Consider the following 19,774-nt stretch of genomic DNA (forward strand, 5'->3'; position numbering starts at 1 on the left):
TACGGGTCTGACATAAATGACTGCTTATCAGAGGCAAATAACTGATTTTAAGGCTGACACCCAGCACATGCTCAGGCATGTTGGCTAAGAGTGCTCTACAGATAATGTACAGCTGTCTGGTACTTGTGCTGTACCTGCTGACCTCAATCCTGAAGTAGAGATGCTTTCTCTACCAAATAGTAACTGCTGTTGCTGAGCTCTAAAGTAAACTGTGTAGGTTTTGTGCCAATTACTATAGATCATATGGAGAGAGTTTTATTTTTTTTATTACATCCAGTATAATTTCTTCAAGTTTAGCCTAGAAATTACTGAAAGAACTTGAAGATATGCAGTAGAAAATGAATGAAATTTTCCCTGCTCTTATTAGGCAAGGAACCTAGTGTTCACTTCTATCTTTTCTGAATCTAAGTATTCCTTATATGACAGGAAAGGAAGCCATACGCTTACATATATACACAATTTGTTTCAAAATCTGTATATATTGTATAAGTAACTACATCAAACTAATGAACACATATCTGTTTTGTGAGTTTTTTATATTACTAGGATTTGATTGAATTGAAAGCCTCATAATGACTAAGCAAGCTATTTACAGATTGATCCACATTTCCGTCCCTCTTCTTGCTTTAAGTATTTAAAATATTTTTTGAGCTTTCCTGTTCCCTCACCTATACCTCTCACATAGCTGGGATTACAAGCATGAACCACCAAGCCAGAAGTGTTTGTTGAGATAAGGTCTTCTTGCTAACACTTTGCCTAGACTAGCCTTGGACCTCAGTCTTCCCCATCTCTGCTTCCAGAATAACATGCCTATGGTTTGAAATGTTATAATTCCAATATTATTCTGGGGTTTTTAATTTCAGTTTTGTGGTGTGGTACTAGAAGGCACTGACTTCTTTCTTGACTTAATTAAAAGCCTTGATCAGTGGACATAATTTTGCTGTAGACAATCAGAAAATCGTGTGTGTGTGTGTGTGTGTGCGTGTGCGTGTGCGTGTGCGTGTGTCTGTCTGTCTGTGTCTGTGTCTGTGTGGACACTGCTCATTGCTAAACCAGGATGAATCACATGAATTTAAGCCTCACATTTTACACACACACACACACACATACACATACACACACACACACACACACACACACACACACACACACACACACACACACACACACACACACACCCATTGTCTTCTGTGGTGACATTGTACATCTTCCATGAGACCACCTGAGTCCTCTCCTGAGCCTCTCGGAGCTTCTCTCACCAATCTTGCTGCTCTTCAGCCTGCTCCTCCCTCCAGTGTCCAGTCACTGACCTGGACAGTGCTGAGGCTTGTCCTACTGGGATAAGAAAAAGAGAAAAGATAGATCCAGACATTGAAGTAGAGAGCTCATCTCGTGCACTTTGAGGTGACTTTATAAAGATGCGTGTTTTCATCAGCTCCTCACTCCTGTTTCTCCTCCCAGCCTCCCACTTTCCTGCTCTTCTCTGGACTCCCCACAAAAGGCTCAGCTGATATAGGTAACAGACACATCCTATTTCTGTGAAACCTGCGTTGCTGCTGCTTTGATTGAATGTACTTTTCCAGTGAGAGTTTTTCTTAATGTAATAGGGAAGAATCAGAAAAATAATTAGTTAGAGCAGTTTCACTTAAGCTTTCTCTTACTGTTTATTTAAATTAATTTTATATGGATAAGATGGACTTTACACAAAAAAAATCTTTCTCTGCGTACATTTTTTGCTTGTTTCTGTGGTGTCATGTCTCAGACTCCTTAAACCTTTTGAGGCAAAGATCCTCATGTAGCAAATATCCAAAAGAGAAGCAAAGTGAAAATGGAGGCCAACTAACACCTGACATTGTCCACTCGCTAGTGCTGCTGTTTCCACTATTGGAATTGATGATGGCTAGTTTACAGATTCATTGTCATGAAATGGCCATTACATCATTGATAAAAACTGAGTGGCTAGGGATCCATTTATAACATTGAGCCTTTGATGTCTGCATACTAAGTGTCTGAAGGACCCAAGAGCAAGCTCCTCTCCATGGAAGGGAGGTCTCCTCTCATAATGCAGGGAGATAAGGTGGGGAGTTTCCAAAGGAAGAGGCTATTACTCAGCAGTCCTAGATTAGAGGATTTGGAGAGAGAGTAAAATTAACCAGCAACCTGCCCCTAGAACTTGACCTCTTCCTACTCGATCCTTCAGATACTAAAGCTCAATAAACTGAGGAAGGCAGCAAACGAACTCCTAATTTGGTTCTTCTTGCCTGGTTCCCCAGACAATTCCTACACCCTTCCATGAGGGTCTGACTAGATATCTGACCTTGTAAATGTTCTTCTCAGAAAAAATTCTGTTGAATAATAATGTCTTCAAAGTCTAACTTTGTAGCAAATCTTTTCTTCCCTACCATACCTAACACAGCCTTTACCTTAGTTCACAGATAGTCCAATGGGAACACATGATAAGTTCAGTATGCTGCACTGTAGATGTTCTAATGTTTGAGGGCTTTACTTTTTTTTTTCCTCTTTGCCAGTCCTGGGTCTTGAACTCAGGGCCTGAGCACAGTACCTGAGCTTCTTTGCTTTAGGGTAAACTTTTGTAGCTCATGATACTATACCTCTGTGGCCTTGGGAGGTCTCTTCTGAGAGGTCATTTCTACAAAGCTTTGGTGAATGGCTGTGTTTCAACAAACTGACTGTGTTCAGCTCATGTTTTACAAATGAGTTCACACATCATCATGGCCCCTTCCTCTGAGCAGGGGTACTGGTTAATTTAGCATGGATCCCTGAGATAGAGACATAATTTCATTTGACATTATTTTCATTCCAGGTAAATATAGAAATTCTAGTTATAAAACAATGTATCTAGCCTGTTGAAGTCCTGGTGTTGATTTTCCTCATAGACTATAAGAGCAGATTTTTTGAAAAGTATGTGTTCAAATATATCATGGGAGAAACATGATATCGAGGACAGTTTCAATTCTTTTGTGTTCATGTACCATAGCTTTATCATTAAACCCCAATGTGATCTTTCTAACAGTGCCTTTAGGCCTTCTCATTTAGAAATCTTAGATATTAGTGTAGCTGGTTCATTTAAAGGAATTAATTCTTGCCTAGTGCAAAACCTTACTAACCTTGGGGGCATATGACAAGGCTGAGGTGAGGGCGGCCTCACCTCACAGACTGCACCTCACACCAGTTGCTGGACTCTGGGTCTGCAAGCCCTGTTCTCCTGTGATCCTTATGCACCTCCCAGCCTCCCTCCTTGCAATACAGTCTAGCTGTAATCTAGCTACTCAGAAGACTGAGATCCATCCAGAGGATCTTGGTTGAAGACAGCTCAAGCAGACAAGTTTGTTAAAATTCAGCCTCCCAACTAACTAGTGAAAACAGGACTGAAAGTGTGGTTCAAGTAGTCAAGTGTTAGCCAACTAAGTAGAAGGCCCTGAGTCATCCCCCCCACCCCCACCATATTTGCCCTGGGGCAAGTCAGGGGGTGAGTGGGGGGGAGGATAGTAGATGTGGTACTATATCTCATCTTGATAATGGGAACTAATAGGAAGTGTCTCAGGCCCAAGTTGAGAACTCTGCATAAGAAAAGTTGTACTCATTCTGTAATAGTCAGACTCAATATGCTGAAGAATAATAACTGTATATTTATGTAGGTGTAAGTTTATGCTTTGCTCCACTGTGTTAAATCAGTACAAGAAACCACCTCTGAACTCAAGAGTCAGCTGGGGTGGGGAAAAAGAAGCAGATTCCCAATGTAGTAAGTACAGCAACAACCTCCCTGGAACTCTAAAGCCTGTAAAACAAACTCCAGCACAGTACTGGCTATGTTTAATGGCAAGTTCTTATCCCCTGTGAAGGCCACCCTCCCCTTGCCTGCTTTGTTCTCCAAGGTCCTGTGCAGTAGCATCCACCAACACATAATGGGATACAGGCACTGTAGTGTTTGCTGATCTTTCTTTCTAACCTCATGTCTTTAGCCTAATTCTCTGTCCCTGAGTTGATTTACTCCAGTTTATATGACTTTACAAAATACCTATTGTTTGCAGATTCACTACTTGAAGACTGCTATCCGGTCATATCCCTTACTGTTATTTACTTTTCATTCAGCACTGGGCAATATCGGTGCAAGTTTCACTCCCAGGCTTTCTCTTTGCTTGGGCATAAGAAATCCATAGTTAGCAGCATCCTTGGGTGTTCAAAGAGAAAAAAGTGGAAGTCCTGGATATAATGGTCAGTGAGCCCAAGATACCAAAGCAACTCTAGCTATGTCACCTAGAACCAATGGAAGCAGCCAGCCCTGGTGCAGGCTGTGGTTAAACCCTTACAACCTGTAGCAGGTAGATCCACAGTCTACAGCTTTTGGGAGGAATCTTTAAATCTTACTTTGTACAGTTTTCTTCTTGGCAAATTGCATTCTAGAATAGATTTTTCTCATCTGCTTATACATGCAATGTTTTTAGTAATTCCCCTCCCCTTTTTTTTTTATTTTAGAAACTTCGTGAATACTTTCATTCAGTTTAAGAAGCCTATTATTGTAGCAGTAAATGGCCCAGCTATTGGACTAGGAGCGTCCATATTGCCTCTTTGTGATGTGGTTTGGGCTAATGAAAAGGCTTGGTTCCAAACACCCTATACCACCTTCGGACAGAGTCCAGATGGCTGCTCTACTGTTATGTTTCCCAAGATTATGGGAGGCGCATCTGTGAGTACCTTTGTGAAAAAATTATTTTAGACAATGTTGTTCTACTCAATGTATCCAGTGTGTTCTCTGGGGACATTCCATCAAATCACTTTGGTTCGTGGAGCGCTGTGATCCTTCCCAGGAGAAGAAGGCCATTCCTCCCGTGATGAGCCTCCAGATCTGCATAAATCACACTGATACCCAGTTTTCAAACAGGAATTGTGCTTTTACTTTACAATTTAAAAGCTGCCCTTTTAAAGTAGCAGTGAGAGACCATGTAGCAGCCATTCATACACACCTGTAATACTAGCCACTTGGGAGGGTGATACTAGAATTGCAGTTTGAAGCCAGTGTAGATAGAGAAATCCAAGAGATTCTTATTGCATTTTGCCAGGAAAAATCCAGGAGCTGAGGCTGAAATGATAGAGTGCCAGGCTTGAACAAAAAGAGCCAGGATAAGAGACAAAGTCCCTGAATTCAAAGCCCAGTACTTACACCTGCTCATGCTCGCGCACACACGCATGCGCGGGGGCACACACACACACACACACACACACACGATTTAATTTAGGAGAGGTTGTGTTTGTGTTTTCTCTATTATATGGACCGTGTTCCTTAGTTCTAGAGATAGACTGAGAGAATTTGGCACAGAGTAGAATCCTCAGGTTGAGCCCTATTGAAGAGACAGCCTGAAAGTCAGATTGGACAAAGGGACAAGTCAACCTCTTCTGCACATCCTCAACTTCCAGCAAAACTAAGTGTCCATATTTTGACTTGGCCAATTGGCATGATACTACCTTCATACCCATCAGTGTGGGGAGTGCAGGAAGACCGTTATGGCATGTACAATGACTGTAGCTTAGGGAGTTGCAGAAAGAGCTGTGGGCTCCAGCCCACAGCTGGAGCAGCAGGACCTCCCTTAGGGATTCACAGCTCAGTTCACCCTCTGTGTCACTGGGACCTACCTTCTCATGAAGAAACCTCCAGGATCCAGGGTTCTCTCTTCCTTCAGAAGCCTACAGACAGGGGAGAAAGACAGTACAATTTCAGGCAATCTTGGGAACAATTAGAGTACAATGAAGAACAAAATGTGTGTCCTCATCTTTCTGTATTTTCTGAGCATAAGAGTAACTGTAGGAGAAGAAATTGGCAAGCACTGATGAGTAGGTAGGGTTGAGAAGGAAGGCTCATTGGATCTGGGAGCCGCTTGTGTAATCCTAGCTACATAGGAGGCTGAGATTTGGATGATCACTCTTCAGAGCCAGCCAAAGCCAAAAAGTGGGTGATACCTCCTCTCAAGCTAGGGACACATCATCTTAACTACAACAGGAAGCTTAAAATATGTGAGTCCTGACTCAGGCATGTCCCTTGATAGGAAGCAAGACCATATCTGAAAAATGACCAGCCCAAAAAAGCATAGCTCACCTACAAGACCCTGTGTTCTAACACCAGTACCACCAACAAGTGTAAGGCTTGTTGACCTCGGTGCCCCAGTGTGATTCACTGAGATAGCTGTAGCATCTGTTGCTGTGTGGACTCCTGCCAAAGAGGAAGAGTCAGTCTGCCAAAGAGGAAGAGTCAGTCAACATTCCTCAATCTACACCTACCAAGAAAACAAATGCTAGGCGGAACCCCTCACAGTAGCCAAGGATGGTGGAGGGGTGTTGGGAACTGTGGGCCCTCAAAGAGGAGGAGAGCAGGGACCTGCAGGGCCAGATGGACTCCTGAGTGAGAGAAGGTCAGAGGGAGGCTCTGGTGAGGTTGGTATGGGTTTGTGTTTAGTGACTAATATGGCTTCAGTGGAAATGTTCTGGCTTTGATTACTATGTTTTGTGACATGTGAATCAAGGGAGAGCTGGGGCAGTCCAGAGAAACACTTTCAGTTAAATTTTTCATAGGTCCAAACTTATTCTAAATTCTAAGTTGTTTTTGAAAACTGAAATGTGGAGAAGTTAATAAAAGATCACAGCCCCTAGTATTGCCACTGTTTTCTGTAGGTGTACCTCCCCTAGTTATCCCCTGCTGGTGGGTATTTGTCCCAGGGGTCCTCATGCCCCATCCCTGTGTGCTGCTTAAGCCAAAATACCTGTTGTTGGGCAGGGAGGATCAGGAAGCTGTGCTGCACTCAGGTGCCAACAGTGCCTCCTTTCCTTGGAGGCTCAACACATTGCAAAGCTCCGCAGCACCTTACTGGTGCTATGAATAGGATCCTCCAACACTGGCGCTTTGCCTGCATTGGGCCCCCATTCCTGAGACCACGCTTTCTGGAACTTGTGAGGACTGGAGGACAAGACAGGCAGGCCTGGAGGCAGCAGCTTTTCCCATTGGAACAGACTGAGAACCTTGGGAATGAGCTGTGCAAGATGGCTAAACCTTGGTACTCTCCTGAGAAGCCAGGTATTCACTGACCTTAATATGCTAGCCCTCTGTGTCCACCAAACCCTGGCTACTTGGCATGTATGTCTCTTATGCCAGGAATCGATTGGCCAGCAACCAAGACTGGACAGTGCCAATGGGTTCATATGGTTGACTGTCCTGTCCCTTTATGAGTGCTCCCTGATAGATGTGAATGTAATGTAGCAGTCTACATCACATCTTGTCCATCCATCAATCCCTTCATTCATCCCTCAATTCACATACCTCAGCCCTACTTGTCCAGATCTCTGACCAGTAGTCCAGTTTACCACTCAGTACTGGTCAGACCCAATACTCTGACATTAGGTAGATGACCATTGTATCCCTATTAGGGATTCTTTTCCTCTTTTTGTCACTACAGGATAATACTGTAGAGAAGTTACTGGTCCCCTTAGCCCACACTGATTAGCCACGCCCAGTTATGAGCCATTTCTGTAAGCCCATCAAATCTGAGTGAGTCTGAAGGTGTCTTCCCAGAAATTCCATGCCAAGTTTTAAGCTCCTGCCTTTTCTTCACCTGTCGCCATCTTCAGGCATATTATTGAGTTTTTCTGAAACTTGGCCAGTAACCTGAGAAGTCTAAGAGATGGGCACAGTCTCAGCCTCCTGCTACTCTGATACCCAGGAGTCCCACAAGGACAAGAGGGCATTCTGCCCTTACCTGTGAGGACCAAGTTTAACACATGATGGTCCTGGGCCAGGTCCCATAGTGCTCTACCTGGCCTTGAAGCGGCCTTCCAGCCCCCAAATCCCTTTCTACCCCTACCTGTCACTAATTTCCGTGGAAGCCAAAATGGATTTTGGCAAGTGGAGTTTGGTGGAGTATGTGTCACCATCTGTTGCAGATAGAGAATGAAGTAGGATCACATCTGTGCTGTATTGTCCATTTTGCCCTGCTGTGTCCATCTAGCCCTACCTAATTAAGGTTAGATCTTTAAGCTCATTGGGAGTTATTACTAAAGAAGGTGATTTGCTAACAATTAAATGCTAAATCGGGCACTAAAGAATCCTTATTTCTGGGCTGGGAAGGTGGCTCAGTGATGGAGCACTTTGCATTGCATGCATGAGGCCCTGGGTTTGATTCCTCAGCACCACATAAGCAAAAAGAAAAAAAGCTGGAAGTGGCGCTGTGGCTCAAGTGGTAGAATGCTAGCCTTGAGCTGAAGAGCTGAGGGACAGCGCCCAGGCCCAGAGTTCAGGCCTCATGACCGTACCCCCCCCCCCAAAAAAAAAGAAGAATCCTTATTTCCAGGAACATGTTAATCTCATTGGAAGAGATAATCCAGGGAAGGTAAAGATGTGCATTGGTGTGGGAGGATGAGGGCCAACTAGAGGAAATACTAAGTAAATTTGGAAAGGCAAACACCATGTAGTCAAACGGCATTTTGAAGGTGGAGCCTTTGTGCTGAATGTTGTCAGATGTAGAATTTTTTTTTTCCTTGTCAGTTGTGGGGTTTGAACTCAGCCTGAGTACTGTCCCTCAGCTCAAGGCAAGCGCTCTACCGCTTGAGCCACAGTACCACTTCTGGTTTTCTGGTGGTTATGTGGAGATAAGAGTCACCAGCTTCACTTTTTGGCTGGCTTTGAATTTCAGTCCTCATATCTCAGCCTCTTGAGTAGCTAGGATTATAGGCACAAGCCGCTAACGTCCAGCAGTGGTAGAATCTTAAGAGTTCATTGTGTTTGGAAAGATTCAAAGTGGTTTGAAGTCACTGCAAGATAAACACCTGCACCTTGATTAATTCTATCAATCTATACAACAAGGATTGTGTGTAATGTGCGCACACCCATGTGCACTCACACACACCATACACAAAGTTGGAACTGAAAAGATGCTATTGGTACAGACCAGGGAGTACCAGGTATCCCTAGGACCTCTGTGAGTAAAGATGCTGTGCTACAAGCAGCACAAAGTGACCTATACTACGCAAGCTCTTCCTCAGATTTTATGCTCAGCTTCAACCATACCGCCAGCCCTTTCTTTCTGATTATTTTGAAGGTGAGATCTCAAGACTTGCCTGCTTAGGCAGGTCTTGGAACCACCAAACTCTAGATTTAAGCCTCCTTAGTAGCTAAGATTACAGGTAGGAGCCACTGATCCTGGCCCACTGCTTGTGTGTTTAAGTGGGAAACCATAAACAGCCTTGAGTCAGTCATGTCATTCACACTCTTGGGTGTGAGGAATTCCTTTCAATGTCCTGCACGTCCAGCTATTTGGAAAAGAGAAAAGCACAAGTCAGAAAAGACTTCCTAGTAACAAGCAGATGTGCATGGAGATAGCTGGGAAAAAGCAAAGTGGACAACCATGACAGCATGCTGACTAGAGACAGATTGTTCCAGTTAGCCCAGATGGAAAGAATGAGGAAAGGGCATGAATAGGTGAATGGAAAGAGCTATATTGGAGCTATTGGCTGACCTTCAAAGGGCAGAAAGCATGAAAAGAAGTAATGAGGCTGGGCATGGTATTATGTGCCTATGATGCCCATACACAGGTAGCTGACACCAAAGGCACTATCTCAAAAAAGAAGAGAGAAGTGACTGAGGAGAACAGAGCAGAAACCCTACTCAGTGGGTTCTCTGGGCCTGAACATGTTGGCATGCATTCTGTTGAGAATATACTTCCCACTCACCTGGAGGGACTATGCTGCTTCTCTACTGTGTGTTGAGAAGGAAAATGATCATCTCAGAGGGGAAAATTCAGTTGCCCTAGGGCCCTTCTTCTTTATCCATTCTCACTTGTCTACCTTGAAGAACTGACTTAATATGAAGAACAAGATTAAGTGAGATTTCTAATAAGTATTTACTTATAGACCATCCTTAGAAGAGGCTGTTCAGTCAACCTGGGGCTTATCAGAACGTTCTACACTCTTCAGATGCTCATGACCTTGTCCAAGACTATGCTCAAATAATCAGCCTCACTTAGGGTGATGTTCAGAATCTTGCAAGGCCTTCTGCTGAGAAGCAGGTTCCCTGCCGCTGTGTTCATCCCTCCTACTTGTGTTTAAGGGCAGCAAGTCAGCCACACCTGTGCTCTCCAGCACTAGCTTGTGTGCTCTGTGCACTGTCTGGAAGGAAACAACTACTGGCAACTGTGGTGTTCACTTAGTCACTCTGGGTACTTTTCATTAGATTGCATCTCTTGAGAAAGGAGTCTTCTACCAACAGTCTGTTTACCTGAACCCCAGAAGCTCTGGGTCTGGTATTTGGGACCATCAGAGAAACACAGAAGGAAGTCATTGTTTTGACCCATTCTCCCCTCCTCACCCTGCCTGAGCATCTGTGAGCCTGTTGCTGGAATGGTGAAATCCAGACACCTTCCTCTGAAACCTGAAAAGCAACCTAGGACAAAGTTAATGTTGGGTGTAATGTGTATACACATGTATAGATGTATACACAAGTACATGTTTTAAAAACAGAAGTATGTTGACTTACGCCATGCAGTCATGCGAAGCCACATGTCAGACCCACTTAACATGGTAATAATTTTGGGATCATGAAAGTGCTGGCTGCTTTGTCTCTTATATGTATATACATGTGGTGAAATGTGATCTCTAAGGTGGTGTCCAGTAGCATTAGGAAATGGTCTCTGTGTCTCAGGAGCACGTTACTTTTCGTCACACAGATAGGGAAAGTAACCACCTCGTCTGCCATTCTATGCTTGGCTAACTTCTATAAGATTACTAATTACTTGTCCTTATTTGTGGCTCATTTTATTGCATATGAAGAGTTCACACATGGGACCTGGCTTTAGCAAACAGTGCAGATAAAGGAAATTAGACCAATAACCTCAAACACAAAGTAGACCTTTCCTACTTCATACTATTGGAGTCCATGTGATTCTGAATGAAGTTGTCTTTCTCTTTTCTTAATCACCCAGCCCATCTGCCTGTTGGATCTGCCCATACACAATTCATTCTTAGTGCGCATTCGCACATGTGCCACAAGTTCTGGGGTTTTGAGTACCTGTCCTCAATGTGGATGGTGCAGGGCAAGGCCCCCTCTATCTGTTCCCATCATGTTTGATATCGCATCACTCTGCTTCCTTTCAGGCAAATGAAATGTTGCTCAGTGGGCGGAAGCTGACCGCGCAGGAGGCATGTGGCAAGGGCCTGGTCTCCCAGGTGTTCTGGCCAGGGACCTTCACCCAGGAAGTCATGGTTCGAATCAAGGAGCTCGCCTCCTGTAATCCAGTTGTACGTCTAGTTGGTTCTTGTACATGCTAGCTTTTTAAAAACTAAAACGTTGGGCTGGGAAGGTGTCTCAGTGGTAGAGTTCTTGCCTAGCATGCATGAAGTCTTGGGTTCTATTCCTTATTACCACATACCCAGAAAAAGCTGGAAGTGGTGCTGTAGAGTGCTAGCCTTGAGCAAAAGAAGCTTAGGGACAGTGTTCAGGCCCTGAGTTCAAGCCCCAGGACGGGAAAATAAATAGATAAATAAATGTTTTTCTCCAGAGAGCTCACAGACTACATTTTGCCACACGCTTCACTCTGGTGTGAGCACAGCCATGCGTAAGGTTGACCCGCTGACCCAGGCTGCTCTCGGTGCCATCACTGCTGAGAGTTAAAGCAGACACTAGCATCTGCAGTAGCAACGTTTGCACCATTCTCTACTTCGCAGAATCACCCTTTACATTCCCTGTGTTTGATGCTGAATAGTCAGTCTTCTGAAAAAACTGCATTTATCAAGTTACAGGGTGAGATACTGTTTCTTAGTAAGACATACAGCTCTCTTCTAAACAGTCATACGAGCAACCTTCATAAGGAACATTAGGTCTTGTTTAGGAAACCCCCTCACGCTGATCTGAGTGGTTTCATTGGGCATCAGTGGGATGAACACATCCCAAGGCTGCTCCACACAGGCCATGGCAGCCATGCTGGGTTGAAGTCTGATCCAGTGGCAGCTAAGGGCCAGCTGCTGAAACCCAGCTTGCTGAAAATAGTGTAAGAGCCATTTCAAGGTTGAGACTGCCAGCACCATGTAGTGTGAGATCCTCCAGCATCTCACAGAATCCATGAGGATGGTTCCAGCTGCCTCTGCTATGGACCCCAAACTCCAGGGATGCTCCAGTCCTTCTGGGAAAGGGTGTGATGTTTGCATCGTACACTACCCACCTGTGGGCTTCAGATTGTTTCTACATGAATGCCATGTTACTAGGTGTTACATTATACTGCTTAAGGAGTGACTGTCCAGTATAGACATGAAGGGGGTGTTGGTTTTCTGATTATTTGCAATCCTCGGTTAATTGAATCCACAAATGTGGAGCCTACTGATAGGCTAATACTTTCTGAATGCTAGGCCTGGTGTAAATTGTGAAATAATGCCTGTGCTCAACCCATACATGTGGGAAGGAGGCATGCTACTGACCCTTTGTTGTTGGCTACAGGTCCTGGAGGAGTCCAAGGCCCTGGTGCGCTGCAATATGAAGATAGAGCTGGAGCAGGCCAACGAGAGGGAGTGTGAGGTGCTGAAGAAAATCTGGGGCTCAGCTCAGGGCATGGATTCTATGTTAAAATACTTGCAGAGGAAAATTGATGAGTTTTGATGGACGGCTGAGTGCTGGTGATACTGGAACTGGTGTGAGCAGGAAATCCACGGCTCCCAGCTGCCTCACAGCCAGAAACAAGTTCACTCATACTCCATGTGGTAGCGGGGCTGGAGACATGCAAGTTATTTATTACCAAGGAGTTTTTAAGTACTGTAACTTTAAAATAAATAACTACAAAGCTCCTTTGTCCAAACGTCATTATTTTATACCCATACACACATAAGTGTAAAAGCGCAGTGATGAGCACTGTGTTGCTCTTGGAAGTCTAATTTGTTTCCTTTGGCTAGTACTGTAATTTTTTTCTATTGTGTTTTATTCATTTTGAGTGGCAGAAAAGTCAAGAACGTTGTTTCTTCATTCTTTTCCTTCTAGAAACAGAATATACAGGGGTATAGACAACCTCCCTCCCTTCCCCAGACAGATACAAAAAAAAAAATTGTAATATTTCCTTCACCTCCAAGGAGAGAGGCACATATAACCTCAGCTATGGAAATTCAGAGTGAAAAGTCCTGATGAGAAATCCCAACACACACTCAGTGTTCATGCTAAGACCATCAGCCAGTTCTTCCTGATTAAAATTTGTCCAGGTCTTACCCAGGTAACATGAAGAAACACTGTCTGGAAGAGAACTTACTTTGCAGTATTAGTGAATCACTGAATAGCTTAAGTATAAGTAGCTAAGTTATAAGTTAGTCTTAGTGGGTTTTAAGTAGTTTTTCTGACCCTTTTGAAAAATAACTAGATACGTGCTTCTTGTTGCTGGGTGAGAAATACTACTTTTGTATACAATTTTGGTTTTCTGTCTGCAGGTATGATTGATGTATTACACCAAAAAAAGTATTTTTGTTTATCAAATGCAATTTTTAGGTGCACTTAGAATATGCTTTATTTAATAAGTTAAAATTCTTCTGGCACACTATTAAATAAAAACTCATTCAAAACAAGAGAACTACTCTTTAGGACAGTTCCATTTACTGTTTTGGTCTCTGGTCTTGTCCACCATATGCTGAGTACAGTGCAGTGTCTAGAGCGCCCCCATGTGGATGGACTATGCCTTCCTCAGGTGCGGCAGCTGATTCCTCACTCCAAGAAGCCTATAGTTAGGCTTCTGGGTTTGCAATCATTGAATGTATGAAGAATGAAATAAAACCAGACCTTATTTTTGTACAGTTTTGAAGTTTGTACTGAGACCATCACCCCAGCCACATGGAGAACTGTACAGTATGTAAATCTTCCTTTAGTTAGGATGGATTGGTACAGTACTTTTGCATCTGTGGGACCCACTTTTTTGTTCAGTAGTTTGAACTATATATAAACTGTACAATCTGTAAAGTTTTTATAGAATAAATATTCAGCTGTGAAAACTGATTAAATAAAACTAATATTTGTTAACACATTTGAAAATGTTTTTCCAGTTCATTACTTAGGTTTCTCGTGCTGTCTTCACTGGTAAATACACAAATGTGCATCGAACATGTGTTTGGTGACATTAGCCCACATATACCTTCTTTGTCACTCATTTGAGCAGATGTTGTGACTTCTCCAAGACAATTGTGTTGCAAAACTGGTACCTAGCAAGTGAGGAACACATTGTTAAGAGAGAGCAGGGCCCCATCCACTGGTTCTAACACTGCCCGGGGAAGCTCAGTTTTGTCTCCTTCCCCCAAATCCTCCCCATTCTCATCTGAGAGCCTCTGCTATTGACCTTGTAACCACTTTGCCCCTGCCTATGTCCTTCTGTTCTCATGCAGATGTGTTAGAAGGTATTTCTGAGCAGAGCCTTTTCACATTGGCTTCAGAAAATTCCTGGAGGGCCCTCACGTGCAGCCCAAAACTTAAGAGCAGAGTGGATCTCTGACATTGCATGCATCTTCACTCACCCAGGAAGACGTGCCTTTCACACTACTACCCTGCACCTACCTGCCACACAGGATGAAAATGGGCCTGCTCATATGTGGAGTAGGAGCATCAATCTCTGTTATGCATTAGAATCCCCTGACTGTCCTGGCCAAGTGAGACCAATTAAATAGACTCTTTAAAGATCTGGGGTCCTTGACTAGGGCAAGTACCTAGACTTCTGGTTAGCCCTTCCTGAGGATCAATGAGGCAGTGTAGGTGGAAGAGATGGAGCTGTGGATAGGGTATGTGGTTAGAGGTTCAGGATGTCGGGGAGGTAGTGAAGAAATCTTGGAAAAGGAAAGCTCAGTAAATATCTCATGGGATGCATCAACAATAGATTACCAAGCACAAAAAAATTGGTTGAAGACCAGGTTGAAGAATTATGATCAGATAGCAATAAAATTAAGCCATTCTGACCACAATGTTCAAGGGTTCTAAAATGAGACAAAACCACAAAACTGGTGTAGAAGAGGGTAAAACGGTCAAATTACATGTGTCATTGAGTGCCTTGTGTCTAGGATATTTAAAGAACTGGGGTTTGTGAGCCTTATATTTGTATTTAGTAGTTGTATAAAGTAGTTATCACTCTCCGTTTAGGAATATATCTTGATTGGTATGCACCCTTTCATTCTTTTTGTTGTTGTTGTTAGTTGTGGGGCTTGAACTCTGGGCCTGGGCACTGTCCCTGAGCTCTTCAGTTCAAGGCATACACTCTACCACTTGAGCCACAGCGCCACTTCCAACCCCTTTCATTCTTTACTCCCAACCCCTCCCTTTTCTTAATTTTGTAAGATACGCATTGAATATTGTGACTGTTTTCTTTCCCATTTCCTCACTTCATTCATAAAAGAACTTTTGCTTGTTGCTACCATTTCCCCTCTCCCTCTGCCCCCTATCCCATCCTGGTCATGGGGCTTGAATTCAGAGCCAGGGTGCTATCCGTGGTCTTTTACTCTCAAGACTAGGTAATTTGGAGCTACAGCACCATTCCAGGTTTCTGGGTTAATTAGAGATAAGAGTGTAATGGACTTTGCTACCCAGGCTAGATTTCAGCTGTCATCCTCACATCTCTACCTCCTGAGTAGCATTATAGGTGTGAGCCACTGGCACCCAGTGTGTTTTGGTTTTTTTAAGATACAGATTTCTCATTCACATTTTTTTATTTTTTTACCTACATACTTGACTTTCTTGTCCGTCTTGACTGCTTTACTTCATTTATTTGTATCCTTTGAGTTAGCTATTTTTTTAATTTAGGCTATTACATTTTTTCTCACATGTCACTCTTTACAGTCTTTGGATTCAGTTATTAAATAGTTGTAAACTTTGGAATAGTCATTTTGCCTTGCTTTTTTGTATTTCTTGTGCTTCTTAGGTGCAATTTAGACATCTCGACATAGGTATCTTTTCCAGTTTTACCTTAAAAAGCTGGATGGGGCAGTCTCACTTTTCAGCATTTACCCAAACAATCACGAACACGGCCATACTAAAGCTACCAATACAACCATGTTTTACCAGCATTATTCACCATAGCTAAGATATGCAACCAATGCAGATGCTCCTCAGTAGATGAATGGATCAAGAAAATGAAGTAAGCCAAGCCCAAAGAAACATAGTTCCCATGGTTTCCCTTATTTGCAATTACTAGTATATGTCTGGAATAATCTTACCAGACAAGCAGAAAAGGTCAAAAGCCATGTACATATGATCGTATAAGATGATGCTAAGCGAAATGAACCCCAAGGTAGGGACACAAGGTTTTTCTTTGTCACTCTTGTTTCTAATGTTCTGGGTTTTTTTGTTGTTGTTCTATTTGGGTTTTTCTTTTATCATTCTTTTGTAGGTTCTTCCCCCAGGGTATAACTTCTGTTCTCACTACTTGATTCTAGTACCCTGCATCTTGTATATATATTTTTCTAATTTGGGGAGGGGAAGGAAAGTAGCAAGATGCTGAAACAAGGATACAGGTTGACCCATTGTAACAGTAAGACCACAAGACATGTTGAAGACAATCTTTACAATTCTGGGGCTGGGGGAGGGGGGAGGGAGGATTTGGGGAGATGGGGGAGGATGGGATAGTAGGGGAAAGACAAAGGAGGGGGTAACAATGCTGGCTAGGAAATGTACTCATTACCTTACTCATGTAACTGTAACCCCTCTATAGTATCTTTACAATAGAAAAATTATTTTGGGGGACCTAGGGGTTTAACTCAGCAGAAGAGCACCTGCTGGCGAGCACAAGGCTCTAAGTTCGGTCCTCAGCTCTGGAATATATATATATATATATATAAAACATTGAAAAACAGCTGGAGGGGAGGAAACAATATGGGAGTTTGAACTCAAGACTTCCTACTAGACTGGCACTCTACAACTTGAGCTATGACTTCAGTCCTCCTCTTGGTGGTTATTTTGAATGTGGAATTTAAAGAACTTTCCTGTCCTTGCTGGTCATAACTACAATCTAAACCTGGTGAGCTAGGATTACAGGCTTGAGCCACCTGTGCCTGGCTGAACAGTTCTTTTGAGAGCTTAATCAGTACCACTCAAGGAAAGCCATCAGGACAGTACTATCCCAGTTGAGGCTGGTACTATATGTGGGCTGAGATGGACTGGTCAAGGGCCCCTCAGGTCCAGGCTGTATTCACTTAAACTTCCTTTGTGTACCCAGAGATACTGCAGGCCTCAGTGAGCTTTGTAGCCTGTGGTTGGGACAAGTTTCCAATAGCTCTAGAGGGATGCCCTGCCCCAAGCCTAGGTTGAACTCTAAGGAGATCAGAGTAGAAAAAACAAATAGAGCACTGAGCAAGGTGGCAGGTGCATTCTGGTATTCTGCTGCTTATCTCAGCATTCAGATCCTCCAGGAAGAGCAAGTTAGGCAAGCTAGGGAAATTGAGCCATCCTCTGGTCTGGCCTGGTCTTAGAGCTCCCAGCCTCACCATGCAGCAGGAAGACAGCAACAGAAGTTGATGGTTTTAGTCTCTCAGCTAGGATCACAGGCAATAGAGCTGGCCCCTTGCCACAGACAGTATCTAGAGCTTCCTCATAATTGGCCCCTGATTGGCCCCTACTTAAAAACTGGCAGAAGTCACTGTCACACACACACTTGACTTAAGGCTTCTGCAAACTGAGGGCTTATCTGGCAGTTGTGCTGGCCAGTCTGTTGTCACCACATTGGCCTGAATTACCTTTAGCTTCCCTTCATTGCAAGAAGATAGTTGGAACTGGGGGCTGTTTCCTACTCTTCAGTGTGGCCTTTCTGTTGTTTGATGCTTTCCACATCCTGTCACCACTCATGACTCCTAATGCTCTCCCTCCCTCTTCAGAACAGTCTGTCCTTCGTTATCCTGACTCTTCTCATTTGTAGGGTTGTGTGAAGCTTCACGTGTGACATTTACCTCTAAATCTCTTAATATTTTAGTTCAGTGAAAATCTTGTTACAAAAAAAAGCTATCAAAGCCTGGTGCTGGTGGCTTATGCCTGTAATCCTGGCTACTCAGAGGCTGAGATGTGAGGTACACAGTTCAAAGCCAGCCTGTGCAGGAAAGTCAATTGATTCTTATCTCCAATAAGCTACCCAAACAAGCAAAGAAATACACCACCAGAAGTGGAGCTGTGGCTCAAGTGCTATAACACTATCCTTGAGCAAAAAGCAGCTTAGGGCCAGAGCCAGGCCCTGAGTTCAAGCCCCAGGCCCAGCCAAAAAAACAACAAAACAAAATATGGGCCAAATTCTTGAAGACTTCCTCTTTTTTAAATCAGTCTTTTAAATTTAAAATGGAAATTAGGACTAGCAGCAGTGGCTCACACCCATAACCCTAATTACTCAGGAGGCTAGAATCTGAAGATCAAAGAGTGAAACCAGCCCAGGTAGAAAAGTCCCTAAGACTCTGATTTCCAATTAACCAGCCAAAAGCCAGACGTACAGCTATGTAGAGCTCAAGTAGTATATATATATATATATATATATATATATATATATATATATATATATATATATATATATATATATATACCTGTCTATCTACCTATCTATGGGAAGTAGGAACTGAGGTGTAGCAAAGTAGAAGAGTCCTTGCCTACCATCTAGGAGGCCCTGGATTCACATGGTATTGGCAGGTCTAGATGGTTTAATATCTGTGTGTGTGTGTGTGTGTGTGTGGACAATGAAACCCAGTTACTCATTTACACTAGAAAGCCTGAGTGAATTATGGATCATAGTTAATAATAACTGCTTAATACTGGCTATCCATTGTAGCAAATAAAACACAGTAATGAGACAATATGTGTGTGATCACACATTGGGATGAAAAGGGAAGAGGAGGTACAGAGGAGGTAGATAGTGACTGTAACTCTAACAGTTCTTACAATCTTGACAGAAGGGATGGGTGTAGTTCAAAGTACCAGGCTGGTAGAACAGAAGATGCTGCAGGTACTTCTGGAGGGATCTTACCTCAATTGCAGGATGACCAGGATGCTGGCTTCACCACCAGCCAAGTTGCCATAATATGATGCCATGGGTAGTGGCTGAAGCAGAATTCACTTCTCACCATTCTGCAGGCTGGGAAGTATCACAAGCTGGGTGTCAGTACCATCAAGCACCTGGCAACTGCCCTCTGCTTGGCTTGCGGATGGCAGCCTGCTTGCTGTGTAGCCGCAGAAGTGGAGAGAGCTCTAGTCTTATCTCAACTTAGGAGGAAACTAGTCCCATCTAGAGCTCCCTTCTCATGACATGATCTAACCTACTAAATCTAATATTATCACAGTAGGGCTGAAGCTTCAGCACAGGAATTCTGGGAGACATATTCAGTCTATACCAAATGGGCTCCAACAAAGCTGCTGTGTACAGATAATTACACACTGGGTAGATAGTGTGATGCTAAATAAATTACACAGAGCAGCTCTAGTTAAAAATAAGAAGACACAAGATGCCGTTCCATCAGTATTACTGCAGCAGAGTAAGAAGCATTATGGAGGGAGAAGGTCATAGAAGATTCACTGAGGGAGTTTCCAGAGACTGAGCCTAGGATCCTCCATTCATTCCTAACACCCTGGTCCTCCACAGCCCTCTGCTGATCTAGACATTCTTCCTGAAGGGCTGGGGCACAACTCCTTTACACCAGAGCCTGCTGGCAGTGAACACCTGGGCTATGCTACTTCTGCTACCTGAGATGTTCACTGCCATCTCCACCAGGGCGAGCTCTCGGCCACTCCAGGGACAGCCAGCACAGC

General features: G+C 43.5%; 1 protein-coding gene across 6 annotated transcripts in view; it reads left to right on the forward strand.

Annotated features, from left to right (window-relative positions):
• Cdyl (chromodomain Y like) overlaps positions 1-12,831 on the forward strand; it is a 226,175-nt gene extending 213,344 nt beyond the window's left edge. For 5 of the 6 annotated variants that reach the window (XM_070024675.1, XM_070024674.1, XM_070024673.1 and 2 more), the window contains 3 exons: positions 4,498-4,708; positions 11,152-11,295; positions 12,488-12,831. In XM_070024675.1, coding sequence (XP_069880776.1) covers positions 4,498-4,708; positions 11,152-11,295; positions 12,488-12,646 — 514 coding nt within the window. In that variant the 3' untranslated portion in view covers positions 12,647-12,831. The remainder of the gene's footprint in view (positions 1-4,497; positions 4,709-11,151; positions 11,296-12,487) is intronic. The other variant, XM_070024677.1, reaches the window with a different exon arrangement.
• The last annotated feature ends 6,943 nt before the right edge of the window (positions 12,832-19,774 follow it).

The sequence above is a fragment of the Dipodomys merriami genome, unplaced genomic scaffold (genome assembly GCF_024711535.1).
Source record: "Dipodomys merriami isolate MVZ:Mamm:240054 unplaced genomic scaffold, mDipMer1.0.p SCAF_16, whole genome shotgun sequence".
Classification (NCBI taxonomy): Eukaryota; Metazoa; Chordata; class Mammalia; order Rodentia; family Heteromyidae; genus Dipodomys; species Dipodomys merriami.